Source organism: Triturus cristatus, chromosome 3_2 (assembly GCF_964204655.1).
Source record: "Triturus cristatus chromosome 3_2, aTriCri1.1, whole genome shotgun sequence".
Classification (NCBI taxonomy): Eukaryota; Metazoa; Chordata; class Amphibia; order Caudata; family Salamandridae; genus Triturus; species Triturus cristatus.
In genome coordinates this window covers 1,134,899,675-1,134,912,442 of record NC_140584.1, presented here as the reverse complement: position 1 = coordinate 1,134,912,442, position 12,768 = coordinate 1,134,899,675, and the positions used below count along the sequence as shown (strand labels likewise).

The following is a 12,768-nucleotide window of genomic DNA, read 5'->3' as shown; positions in this document are numbered from 1 at the left end:
GGTAGTACACATTTGCCACAATGCCTGTCAGTGGGTTATAACCGTATTGAGACGACATGCTCTTCCAAGCCTTGGCCTCTCAAAACAAACAGCGCAATGACAGCATACGTTCCAATTGTAAGTACCACTTTAGGTTAAAGTGTGTGCAGGAGATACATAGCTGTTGAAATCTTGACAGCACCAAACGAAAACAACATTGTGTGTTTACATGCGAGGAAAGAGAGAGAGTGTGAGAGAGAATGAAGGCATGATGAAGGGGAAGAAACACACGAAGTACGTGCAGAAAGACAGAGTGAAAAGACAGTAATGACGAGGAAGGAGATGATGCGGAAGGTAAGCAGATAGGGGATTTTAGAAAGTTGTAAGAAGAAAAGGGGGCACTTTTCTAACAGAGTGAAGAAAGCAGTGTGAAGAGTAAAACAGGAGTGATGACACACTCCAAAAACCACTGCGTCTCCATAGGCAACAGCACTATTTAATTCACAATCTCATATTTTTAGAATTGGAACATTTTCGATTCGAAATATCGCCAACAATATCATTGTTGTTACTCAATGATGCAATAATAAGAAGCAGCACTGGCAAAGGAAATACGTATGGCTTGCTTTAAGCATACTGTCATTGTGTTATGATATTTACATTTGGAGTTAAGGATTAATCAGACCTATACTCAGTGCATGCAAACCCACAACTCAGATTAACCACTCACCTTGTCTGAATCCGTCCGAGACATTCCTTTCCTAGCTTTCATTATTCCTGATGAAATGTATTGTGATGTGACTGTAACTGTTTAGTGAAATAGGATTCACTCCAGTGAACAGCTACCCATAAACAACCCAAACCCACAGTGACAGCTTTTCCATGCGCAAACACAGCTCCCCTATAAACAACCCACACGCAAAATACTATTTACCAACCAAGCCCTTGTCTATAGTGAAGACACAAGGCTACTTATTATGAATAACTAACACACTGCAGGCACTCAATCTATGAGCAGGCCACAATAAGTAACCCACCTACCTGTGGCCAGTTCACACATTCTACTCTCCCATTCTTACTGGCAGACAACACACTCAACTCCCCTCTCTGAACGACCACCTCACAATCCCTTCCATGGAAAGCCCTGCTGGTTTCAGATAGAGCACACAGTGCGCGTGCTCACAGCTAGTCTGCTGACGCACCAGGATATGCTAGGACATTTCACGGATAGAGTTAGGAAATTTTTAGAAATAAAAGACAGACTAGCGACTGTAACCATGGACACGGGGCATCAAAATTGCAACCATTGAAATAAACGAAAGACTCTGTATTCCTTGGGGGTGTTCCGCAAGCACCGACGGGGTGCTATGTGTGCGTCATCATCTCAGATAGTCTGGACTATCATTCACAAACAGAATTGTCCGGTCCAAGGAAAGCCATTAATTCTGAAAGGATTCTCCATGACGACTTTACAACTGCGCATGCGCGGGGGTATACGTCGTTCTTCCGCGCAGGCGCAGTAGGTATGACCTGCTGTAAAACAATACATTGAAGAGCCAGTTAGATCAGCTGGGATATTCAGACATCAGGAACTGGTCCTGTCTTTGATCCCTGTCATCACCAGGCTGCCTGCAGCACCTGTAGACATGGGGCGACAACAGCCAGCTCCGGTGAGTACAAGCCCCTCCCCTTCCCCCTCTGTGAAGCACCCAGGGCAGTGAGTCCTCGGAGTACTGTAGGGTGACCCGAAGGTGTCAAAGCGCTCTACAATTTTATTTATTTTAATTTTATTCAATGCATTTTTATACAGCGTAGACTTTACCCGAAGGTGTCAGAGCGCTGTACAATAGAACCAGTTACGTTACATGAGGAAATGTTACATACTAGAACTTTACAAAAATAAACAGGAGACTAGAAAAGGTAGGGTAAAACCATAGAGGGCAAACACACAATATCAAACACAGCAAGCTAGGGTAAGGAATGTACAAGAAAATATTACAAATTTACAATGATGAACGAATTTCCTTGAGGTGCCTGAGAATGAAAGTATTAGTTCTGAAAGTGTCTTTGGAAGAGAAGAGCTTTAAGGTCGGCTTTGAAGATCCGGGTAGAGGAGGTGGCCCGGAGCAATGGAGGAAGCGAGTTCCAGATTCTCACCGCATTACCTGAGAAGGATTGCGCCATCGATCTTTCCCTTTTGAAGGAGGGTAGCTCAAACAGAAACTTTTGCGCATTCCGAGAAGCTCTAGACCTTCCAGACATTTTCAGTTTATTCGCCAGGTAACAAGGGGAGGAAGTGTGCAAGGCTTTGTGGGTGATGCAGGCAGTTTTGTAAATAGATCTTGCCTCGATGGGAAGCCATCGAAGAGAAGACAGGATAGGAGTGATGTGGTCACTTTGTTTGGACCCCGAAATAAAGCCAGCTGCTGAATGGAGGACAGATTTGAGAGGGGAGAGGTAGGATTTGGGTAGACCAGTCAGAAGAGAATTGCAATAATCAAGTCTAGAGAGAAACAGCGATTGGACCAAGGTTTTTAGGTCTTTCTCCGGGAAGAACCGACAAATCCCCCAGAGAAGGCACAGCTGGTAACGTGCATTCTTAGCAATAGAGTTGATGTGGGAGATTAGGTTGCGTCTTTTGTCAAGTATGACACCTAGGGATTTACCGCTGTCAACAATGATGGATTTATTGTTGAGTAAATTCAGCTAATCCATACAAGATTGAACAGGAGGAGGCGAGAGAGAGGTAGATAGGAGGAGGAATTCAGTTTTGGAGGGATTTAGAATGAGTTGGTGAGCTAACATTTAGTTGTGAATAGAGTTGAGAGAAGAGTTGAGTAGTGAGAGATCGTGTGCGGAAGACACCTTGAGGTAGATTTGAGTGTCATCCGCATAGAGATGGTAGTGGATCCCAGATTTACTTAGGAGGTTCCCTAATGGTTCCAGATAGAGATTAAACAAAGTGGGTGCAAGGATAGAACCTTAATTATGCCTTCACCTACCGCCAATGAAGACGAAAGACTGTTCTCTATCTTGATAATTTGGGATCTGTCCAAGAGGAATGAGGCAAACCATTTAAGTACTATGCCTTCCAAGCTCTTTCTCCGTTGAAGAGTGTTAAGGAGGGTGTTATGATAAACAGTGTCAAAAGCTGCAGAGAGGTCTAGTAGAATCAGAAGACACGATTCCCCAGAATCGAGTATATGCAGCGCATCATCAATCACTTGCAGCAGGACTGGTTCAGTGCTGCAATTTTGAATGAAGCCAGACTGGAAAACGTCAAGAAGATTATTGTCCATAATATTTAGGGAAAGTTGTTTCACAACACACTTTTCTGTGATTTTCAAAAGAAAAGGGAGGTTGGTGATGGGGCGGAAGTTGTTGAGCTCGTTCGCATCAGCTGAGGTTTTTTTTTAGAAGAGGGGAAATCTGTCCTGTTTTGAGGGCAACAGGGAGCCTTGACTGAGGAAGAGATTAACCAGCCTGGTCCAGTAAGAGAGAATATGGGTGTAGAAATCAATGGCGATGTCACTAGGGATGGGGTCAGAAGAATGGTTGGAGGGTTTGGTTTCGAGGATGCATTTGAGGAGGTCATCTTCCGAGATGACGGCAAAGTTCGGCCAAGTGACTAAGGATTTTCGCTCCTCAATGGGGGTGGGTGACCTGATCCACCAGTGATTTGACCTTTTCATCAAAGAATATAGCGAATTCTGCTGCTTTCTTTGTAGAATCCTCAGGCTTGATGGTTGGGGAGAGCAGTTTGGGTTTTTGAAGAGGTCAAGAAGTTTTTTGTGTCTGTTTTTAGCTGAGTCGAGAAGGGATCTGAAATGTGATGCTTTTTCATGGAAGATGTGATTGTGGTATTTGGATCTTGCTGAACGTAAAAGAGGGAGATTGGTGGTGGATGGAGATTGTCTCCAATTTTTCTCCAAGATTCTAAGGTTCTTCCTTTCATCATAGAGGGCTTTATTGAACCAAAGTGCTGAATGGGTGGGTCTTTTCCTTTTGCTTTGGAGTGGAGCGACATTATTGATTTTGACTGCAAGGACTGAGAGGCAATGGGAGGTGAGATCATTGACATCCATGTTAGGGTCTAGCCTAGGAAGTGAGCGCATAGCAGAATCATGAAGGGTGTCAAGATCAATGTTTTTAGTGTAGTGGAACCAGGTAGAAGCCCTTTTACATTGGCCAATAGTTATAACATGCGATAAGTGAAAACAGAATGGTATGAGGAAGTGGGTCAGACCAGTCTACATGGATGGGGGAGCAATAGTAAGCAGGTCTGCTTTAGATATAACAAGGTCCAGAATTGAGCCCTTAGAGTGTATAATTTCCAAGCAATTTTGGATAAGATCATTAGCTGAGAGAAAGGTGGCAAGCTTGTTGGCAGCCGAGTCTTCCAAAGAGCCCCAGTGAAGATTGAAGTCACCCAGGAAGATCTGTCTGTCACTTTGAGAATATTGGTCATTGATGAAGTCGGTAAGTTCCTCCAAAAAGGAAGAGCAGTTACCGGGCGGGTGGTAGATGGCATGGAATCTGAAGGGTGAGCAGTGTTGTACTTGAAGCTCCAGGGATAGGCATTCGAATGAACGGAAGAAGGTGGTAGGAAAGGCTTTAATTTGAAGGGAGTTTCTGAAGATGATAGCGACACCTCCCCCAATGTTGTCTGTTCTGTCATTTCTGAAGATAGAATAGTCAGTGGGTACCAGAAGATCAGACAAAGTATGAGAGGAGTCGTTAAACCAGGTCTCAGTGAGGAAGAGCATGTTGAGATTGTGGTGGGTGATAGTGTCAGGAATTTCCAGTTTGTGTTTGATTGCAGATCTGCAGTTGTGGGGCAAACAGTGCAGCTCTGACGCAACTGTTTTGGTGATGGGGTGTTTCGGTTGTTAAGGGAGATAGGGATAAGATTCTTGTATGAGGGTGCCAGAGAAGAAGAAGGCTGGTTAGTTCTGACGGAAGAAATGGTCTGAATAGTGAACTGAGTAGAGTTATTAGGAGAGGAAAGTGGAAGGGGAGTGACGTTGGAAGTCTTGTAGCTAGCCAGTAAGTTGGCGATGTCTGCAGAGGACAGATTGTGGTTGGCTTTATTGGGGCGCGTGAGCAAGGAGCTCCTCAGGAGGTTGTTAGAGAAGGGGGAAATCTTGGCACTTAAAAGTGAGATGGACGCTTCAAGCTGGGAAATTGAAGAGGTGAGAGAATCTGGTTTATTTTCCAGGGACAGGAGGGCTGAGCACGGAATGTTGGGTGGCTCGATGGATAAGGGCGGGAGTGCAGTAGGTGAGGGAGGACAGGGAGAGGTGGGGGAACGGGGGTATTGGGTGCAAGGGTAGAAGATGGGGAAAGATGGTGGTAGAAAGGAGTGGATGGTGTTACAGTGGTGGAAAGAGAGTTATTTTTACTGGTGTTGAACAGAGGGGAAGAGTAGAGATCATAAATAGGAGGAGACAGTTGAGGAGTAGAGAGGAAGGGCCAAAGGTGGGGGGAAAGGAGAGGGGTCAAAGGAAGGCCAGAGATACGGGGAGAAGAGAGGAGAAGGGGCTGGACAGGTACTTTAGGATATGAAAGGTGAAAGTGGGGGGATTGGGCTAGATGGTAATTGAGGGAGGAGTATGGGACTGTAAGGTCAGAGGGAGGGAAGAGGAAGGAATTACCAAGAGCTCCCCTCTCAGGGTTGTCGAGCATGGGAGGAGGAAGGGGAGGTTGAAGAGAGATGGGATGTGCAAGAGAAGAGTTTAGGGTCTGAGGGACGGGGGAGAGCGGAAAGGGATGAAAGGGATTTTCGCGGATAGTCTCAATTTTCTGGGGACCGTCCCGGTGTCCCTACGATTTTATTAACTTTAAATGCATGTCCTGGTTTTTGTGAGAAAGGTCAGGTCATCACGCGAAGCAAAAAGAAAGGTATGCTCTTCTTTCCACAAGACAAACACAAGGAAATGATGGACGGAGTGCTGTAACTTTTCAAACACTCACCCCCAGTCACAGATCTAGGTTGAATCCATCATCATTCTTTAGCTCACTTTGCCACCCCAGTTCAGACACAGCTATATGCAAATCAGTCTTGACCCTGTGCCTCATGGGAACAGTCCAGCCCGAACTGCCAAGCCATGTCTTCCCTGGACCAGAAACAAGCATCCTGGGACCGGTTTCGGGCTAACAGCCCTCATCAGCCTGTCTAGCTTGAATCCAGTGGCAAAGTGAGCAAGGGACCCACGTCTGGGCATGCCCTGCCAACTTAGGGAGAATAAAGCAAACACTCCATGCCACTGGAGTCAAGCTATCCTGGCTGATGAGGGCTGCAAGCCCGAAACCGGACCTAGGATGCTTGCTTCCAGCCCAAGGAGGACCTGGCCTGGCAGTTCGAGCTGGACTGTTTCCATTAGGTGCAGGGTCAAGACTGATTTGCATATGGCTGGGTCCAAACTGGAATGGCATAGTGAGCAAAAAAACGATGGATTTAGGCCCATATCTCTGTACTGGGGTGAATGTATGACATTGTTTTGCATACTGTCCATCAATTGTTCTTTTTGCATTTGTCACCCCTAGTGGGACTGGTATGCCCAGACGTGAGTCCCGTGCTCTCCATGCCACTGTAGTCAAGCTATCCTGGCTGACGAGGGCTGAAGGCCCAAAACTGGGCCTAGGATGCTTGTTTCCAGTCCAGGGAGGACCTGGCCTGGTAGTTCGGGCTGGACTGTTCCCATTGGGCGCAGGGTCAAGATTGATTTGCATATAGCTGGGTCCAAACTGGCATGGCATGGTGAGCAGAAAAGCAATAGATTTAGGCCCAGGTCTCTGTACTGGGGTGAATGTATGACCTTGTTCTGCATTCTGTCCATCCATTGTTCTTTTGCATTTGTCACCCCGAGTGGGACGGGTATGCCCAGATGTGGGTCCCGTGCTCTCTATGCGACTGGAGTCAAGCTATCCTGGCTGACTAGGGCTGAAGGCCCAAAACTGGTCCTAGGATGCTTGTTTTCCGTCCTTGGAGGACCTGGCCTGGCAGTTCGGGCTGGACTGTTCCCATTGGGCGCAGGGTCAAGACTGATTTGCATATGGCTGGGTCCAAACTGGAATGGCATGGTGAGCACAAAAATGATGGATTTAGGCCTAGATCTCTGTACTGGGGTGAATGTATGACATTGTTCTGCATTCTCTCCATGAATTGTCCTTTTTGCTCCTTTCCACAAGAGCATCTAAAGTCTGAAATAATGTAAGAGTGGGGAGGAGTGCATGTTGGAGGTCCTGGCATTTCTAATGATCTGTAAACGTAGTCTCTAAGTTTAAGTTTATTATTTCAGTTAATTAAAACCATAACAATTTTGCATCTTGAAACCATAAAATATGATAGTTGATAACATCATGAAATAATACTTCCTGTACAGGGCCGGACTGGGAACCAAAACCGGCCCTGGCAAAGTGCTCGGCCGGCCCTCCCACCCCCTGGGGGGTTGGGGGTGCCGCCAAGCTCTTTGAAAGGGCCGGTTTTCGGCCGATTGTGTTACAGGGCCAATTTTGTAACAAAAAACGGCCCCCGGGGGCCCAAAACCGGCCCCCACCCATGCGGCGCACCGGGGGATTGCCCGGTGCCCGCTACGGCCAGTCCGGCCCTGTTCCTGTAAACGTAGTCTTGTGTTCACGCACACATTTACAAGATTTACAAACCATAGCAAATGTGAGTGTGCGCGCACACACACACACACACCATGTGAACGTAATCGCATTGAGTATAACCAAATGTCTCACTCTCTCTGAGCACTTCTCCTCAGAGCCTGTTCAGCACAGAAGCGCACCCCCTTGTCGGCACAACCACAGTGAGTACCACTCACTCACAATAATAAACACGAATGTTATGTGCCTTCCTTGTTGTGGGGTTGCTAGGCAACATTAGGTTATGTTCTAACTGTAGAATGTGGTCATTGTGATGGCCAGATTACCCCTTAACATAGTGTTGTGAGGATGTTACTACTGGTGGCTCCAGACAATAAAGTTGTGCACCTGAAACCACGTCCTGCCGTGCATACACAACAAACGTAGCGACGAGTGTCTGAAGCCAGAAAAATAATACTCTTGTGGATTTATGGACTTGATCATCAATCAGATTTGATGCCTCATGTGACTACACTTAGTGGAAATGCACCCTTCTAGGAATCAGTTACGTTGCAAATCCACAAGAATAGTGCTACTGGGGTTATTTGTGTCCTTGAATTACAGCGCTTCGCCATGCGGCGGGATCTTACACGTGTGATCTGAAGTACTGTAATCTGTGCGTGGAGTGTATCTGGGATAAAGGAAAATGTAAAAATGAACATTGCTAGCTTCAAGTTCCTTACAGGAATGTAACAGCTCGTTAACGCTTTGTTTTTGTTGAGCCGTGGAGTGTTTTTTCTTGAAGACGGCTGGCGCGTTTGGAGTCCTACGTGCGGCATTCCAGGTTTGTTCTGCGAGCTTGGTGCATCGTGTCCTGGCATTGGACGTCAGCACAGCATGTGTGCGTCCAAGTGTACACCATCGACGTAAGGTTATTCTGTATGTGACCCTACGCGATATCATTTTCTAGGAAATTATCTATATCTTAAGACTTCTGAATTACAACGCGTTATCGGAGCTGCAAAACTTTAGGGGCGAACTCAAGGGCGGCAAAAAGGCAAGTCGAGGAGATAACATTTACATATTGTCTTTTTGATGTCTCATTTGTACGCTGACTGTTAGAAAAGAGACTGAGAATATGACACTTGTTGTGGAGCAGATCTGTGTTTACTTCAAGACTGTGGGTGTAAAGTGCTGTGATGCACCTCAGAAGTGAAAGACATGGCCACTCCAAATGTTTGTTTCGATGCCTCGTGCATTTTGGCCATATGGATCTGAACCTACCATAAAATGGGCAAAATGGAAAGACTATTTCTTAAACAATATTGTAGCAATTGATGAATCGGTAAAAAAGCCTGTTATACAGAAAAAAATAAGGTTATTACATGCACTAGGCCCATATGGATTGAAGGTGTATAATCAGATGTCTAAGACTCCTCTAGTTGGAGAAGTGTAATGTGTTGTTCTTCATCCTCGCGCTGGAGTGCAGCGCGAGGATGTATCACGAGGCTGTGCTTTGTTTGAAAGTTGTTCTGTGATCAGACGCTGCTCAATGCGTTCCAGGTTCCGACAACGTTAATTCAGTTGCCTGGGGTCTTGGTGCGCAGCGGGAGCATCTGGTCGTGGGTGTTGCTGAAACAGAATAAATCCTTCTTCTACAACCTTCAAAAGGACTCCTAAATCATTTCGTAACATTTGGCTACGAGCGGGAGAAGAATCAACTTCAACACCCACCAACAATACTGCACTCACCTTGCCACCTCCTACTATTGTCGTTCCTGCCTTGCTGGTGTGATCCTGCCGAGTCCCGACTCTCTGCGTTGTTTGGGATTTGACTCCTCCCCTCTGCCTTCAGTGAGTTATCCTGATTTGGCTGTTCCTGGACGCCCCATGACGTCAGCTGTCCTTCGCTGCTCCTGTAGATCCGCTACACGAAATGGAGCGTCGATGTCACCGCGCATGCGTCAAGCGGCCATTTCATGAGATTACAGTCTCCTAGCAATGCGTGTTTACACTTTTTCGAAGTGGGAAGACACGGATTTATACGCGACTTTGTTTCTTCACGCACATGAAGGTAGGATCTAGCCTGCACTCTTCTGCGGTGACAGGCACACCTTAAACATTATATTTAAAGGAATTGTTACCAGGACAACTCACTCAGGCTCTGAGATTTAACGGTGGCAGGCACACCTTTTTGCATCAGTTTTATTGTTAAGCCTGCACACCTTATATTCATACTCTAACACTCTTAAACTACTTTACTCCTTATTCTTATTTTTACTCTGTTGACATTTAAAAAAAGACAGAAAAGAAAGATAAAAGAAGTGTTTTTCTCAAAATTTAAAGGCTTTGTTAACCTTTTCTGGGTAAATTATTACGATACTTTTTCTTCCATGGCATCATCACAACAGTTTGCGCAACCTCCTCCGTTTTTACAGATTCCTGGAAAACCAAGCATTCCCTGGCGTCAGTGGGTAAAGGCATTTGAAAACCATATTGTCGCCATAGATGCTGTTAAGTTTTCTCCTGCACTGAAAGTTGCGATTTTGTATGGGTGTCTTGGTATTACAGCACTACACGTATTTGAAAATGTACCCAAATTTCCAACTCCGGCTGGTGAGGCTGGTGATGCAGATCATTGGAATTCTTACAATGAGGCATTATCTCGTCTTGCAAATCATTATGACGAAGAACCGAACATAATGCTAGAAAGACACAATTTTTTTAGGAGAAAGCAACATGAAGATGAGACAGTTGAGGAATATATCGCACAATTGAGAGTATTAGCTTCAACTTGTGAATTTGAAGCAAACCCAGACATTTACATACGTGATCAATTTGTCTTTGCTTGCCATTCAAAGAAAATTCAAGAACGATTATTGAGTTGTAGGAAACCTACACTTCAAGAAACCATAGACATTGCCAAGAGAATTGAGAGGTCTATCACTACTTCCAGAGTGCTCCAAAGTGATCAATCTTCCAGCTCTTTTAAAACGCCATTTTAAGATGTTTCTAATTCTGTTAGTGCTAACAAACCTTTTAAGCAAGGGCTCAGGAAAACTAATATTGCTTGTTATAGGTGCGGATCTAAATCACACCCTGGCAATAGTCCCATGTGTCCTGCCATTGGGAAGAGATGTGTATTGTGTAAGAAAATAGGTCATTTTCAGACCTCATGTAGATCTGTTAAAAAAACCTACTGGTATCAATAGCATTGAATACTCGGGTACTGTCGATGATTGTATAGACAATTTCCAAGATATGGTGGTCTCAATTGAGTGTAATTTTATTTCTACTACACATTTTGTGAAAGGGCCTTTAGGTACAGCATTCTTTGGCAATATAGAGATTACCATTATGGCTGATTCCGGATCCCCAATTACTATATTGTCAGATGTTATGTTTGTAGAAAAATGGCAAGGATCAGTATCCTTATTTCAAACAGATGTCAACCTAAAAGCATTTGGTGAGTTTGACATTGACATGCTGGGCTACTTTAATTCTAGGCTAGAATGTTTAGGAAGGTCCATTTTCACAAAAGTATATGTTGCAGTCAAAGAACGCAACATCATTGGCTGGAAAGACCTTGCAAAAATGGGTCTTTATCTAATTCCAGGTTCTGAAAACCCAATTGCCCTTGGCAAACCACCACAAGGTTATTCGCCTGCTGGCTTTAGAAATGTTCCACATCCAATAACTGACTGTTTAAGTCTCACCACCCATACTTCTGACATTAGTAAGATTTTGGTCATATTTCCCAATCTATTTTCAGGTAAATTGGGAACTGTTAAGGGTTTTCAACACCAAATCAAACTCAAGCCACAAGCTCAACCTGTCGTTCACAAGGTGCGTCCTGTTCCTCTTAGTGCGATGGATAAACTCAGGTCAGTTCTTAATTCCCTGTGCAATGATGGTGTCATTGCACCTTCTGACTCTTCAGAGTGTGTTTCTCCCATCCTCATCGTACGCAAAAAATCTGGAGAGGTCAGGTTATGTGTGGACTTGCGCACGTTGAATAAGAACATTTTGGTTGACCGCCATCCCCTCCCTAAAATTCACAAACTTCTTGCCAACCTGGGAGGAGCAACATTTTTTTCAATTATTGACTTGCGCTCAGCCTACCACCAAGTACCATTAACAAAGGATTCACAAGACTTCACCACATTTATCACACCTTTTGGGGTTTTCAAATACCTCAAGCTTCCCTTTGGTCTGGCCTCCGCGGCCAGTGTTTTCCAAAAAATCATGGACAACATTTTTCAGAACATGCCCGGAGTCCAAGCCTACCAAGATGACATTTTGGTTTTTTCAGCTGGGTGGGAGTCACATTTATCAAAATTATCTTCAGTCTTATCCAAACTAGATGAGGCAGGTATGACCATCAGAGCTGACAAGTGCAAGTTTGGCACACAATCGTTAGACTATTTGGGTCATACCTTGTCTCCAGAAGGGATTAAACCCAAAGTATCCCTCATTAAGGCCATTAGTCATGCTACCCCTCCTAAAGATAAAGATTCACTTCGATCCTTCTTAGGCCTAGCAGAGTACTATGCCCGATTTGTCAAAGGTTATGCTCAAACAGTTGAACCTTTACGTGCCCTTTTACGAAAAGGCTCCAAGTTTCTTTGGTCTGAAGAAATTTCGTCTTTTTGACAAGGTCAAAACAATCATAATTGAAGCGCCGGCCTTGCATCCCTTTCATGACTCCTCTAGATGTTACATAATGGTTGATGCCAGTCTCACGGGTTTGGGGCTGTCTTGGGCCAATGGGTTTCAGGAAAAGAGCACACCATAGCTTTTTCCTCCAGAATGCTTAAACCGTCTGAAACACATTATAGCACCATTGAACGCGAGTCACTTGCTTGCGTTTGGGCTATCGATAAATTCAGAAATTACATTTGGGGACGTGAGTTTGATTTATTCACGGACCATAAACCACTCACACAATTGCTTAATGGTAATGGGCTTGGAAAAGCTTCAGCCAGATTGGTCAGACTTCTGTCAAAATTGCATGAGTTTCATTTTTCTATTAAACACATTTCAGGGGGAAAAAATTTCAGGGCGGATTGCTTCTCACGCATGGCGTTTCAGGACCCCTCAGAAGTTGAAGCTATTGAGGATGTTGAATGTGTTGTTGCTGCTGTTGATGCAACCAAATTATGCCCCTGCATTTCTGAACAGTCCTGGTTTGAAGCTCAT

General features: G+C 44.8%; 2 protein-coding genes across 2 annotated transcripts in view; one reads left to right on the top strand and one right to left on the bottom strand.

The window, feature by feature from the left end:
• The window catches only part of LOC146859258 (uncharacterized), a 400,212-nt gene that overhangs the window by 83,352 nt on the left and 304,092 nt on the right, over positions 1–12,768 (bottom strand). Inside the window, exon 24 of the mRNA XM_085647151.1 lies at positions 710–792. Coding sequence (XP_085503277.1) covers positions 710–792 — 83 coding nt within the window. The remainder of the gene's footprint in view (positions 1–709; positions 793–12,768) is intronic.
• LOC146859259 (uncharacterized) overlaps positions 1,490–12,768 on the top strand; it is a 145,555-nt gene continuing 134,276 nt past the window's right edge. The window contains exon 1 of the mRNA XM_085649949.1: positions 1,490–1,649. Coding sequence (XP_085506075.1) covers positions 1,626–1,649 — 24 coding nt within the window. The 5' untranslated portion in view covers positions 1,490–1,625. The remainder of the gene's footprint in view (positions 1,650–12,768) is intronic.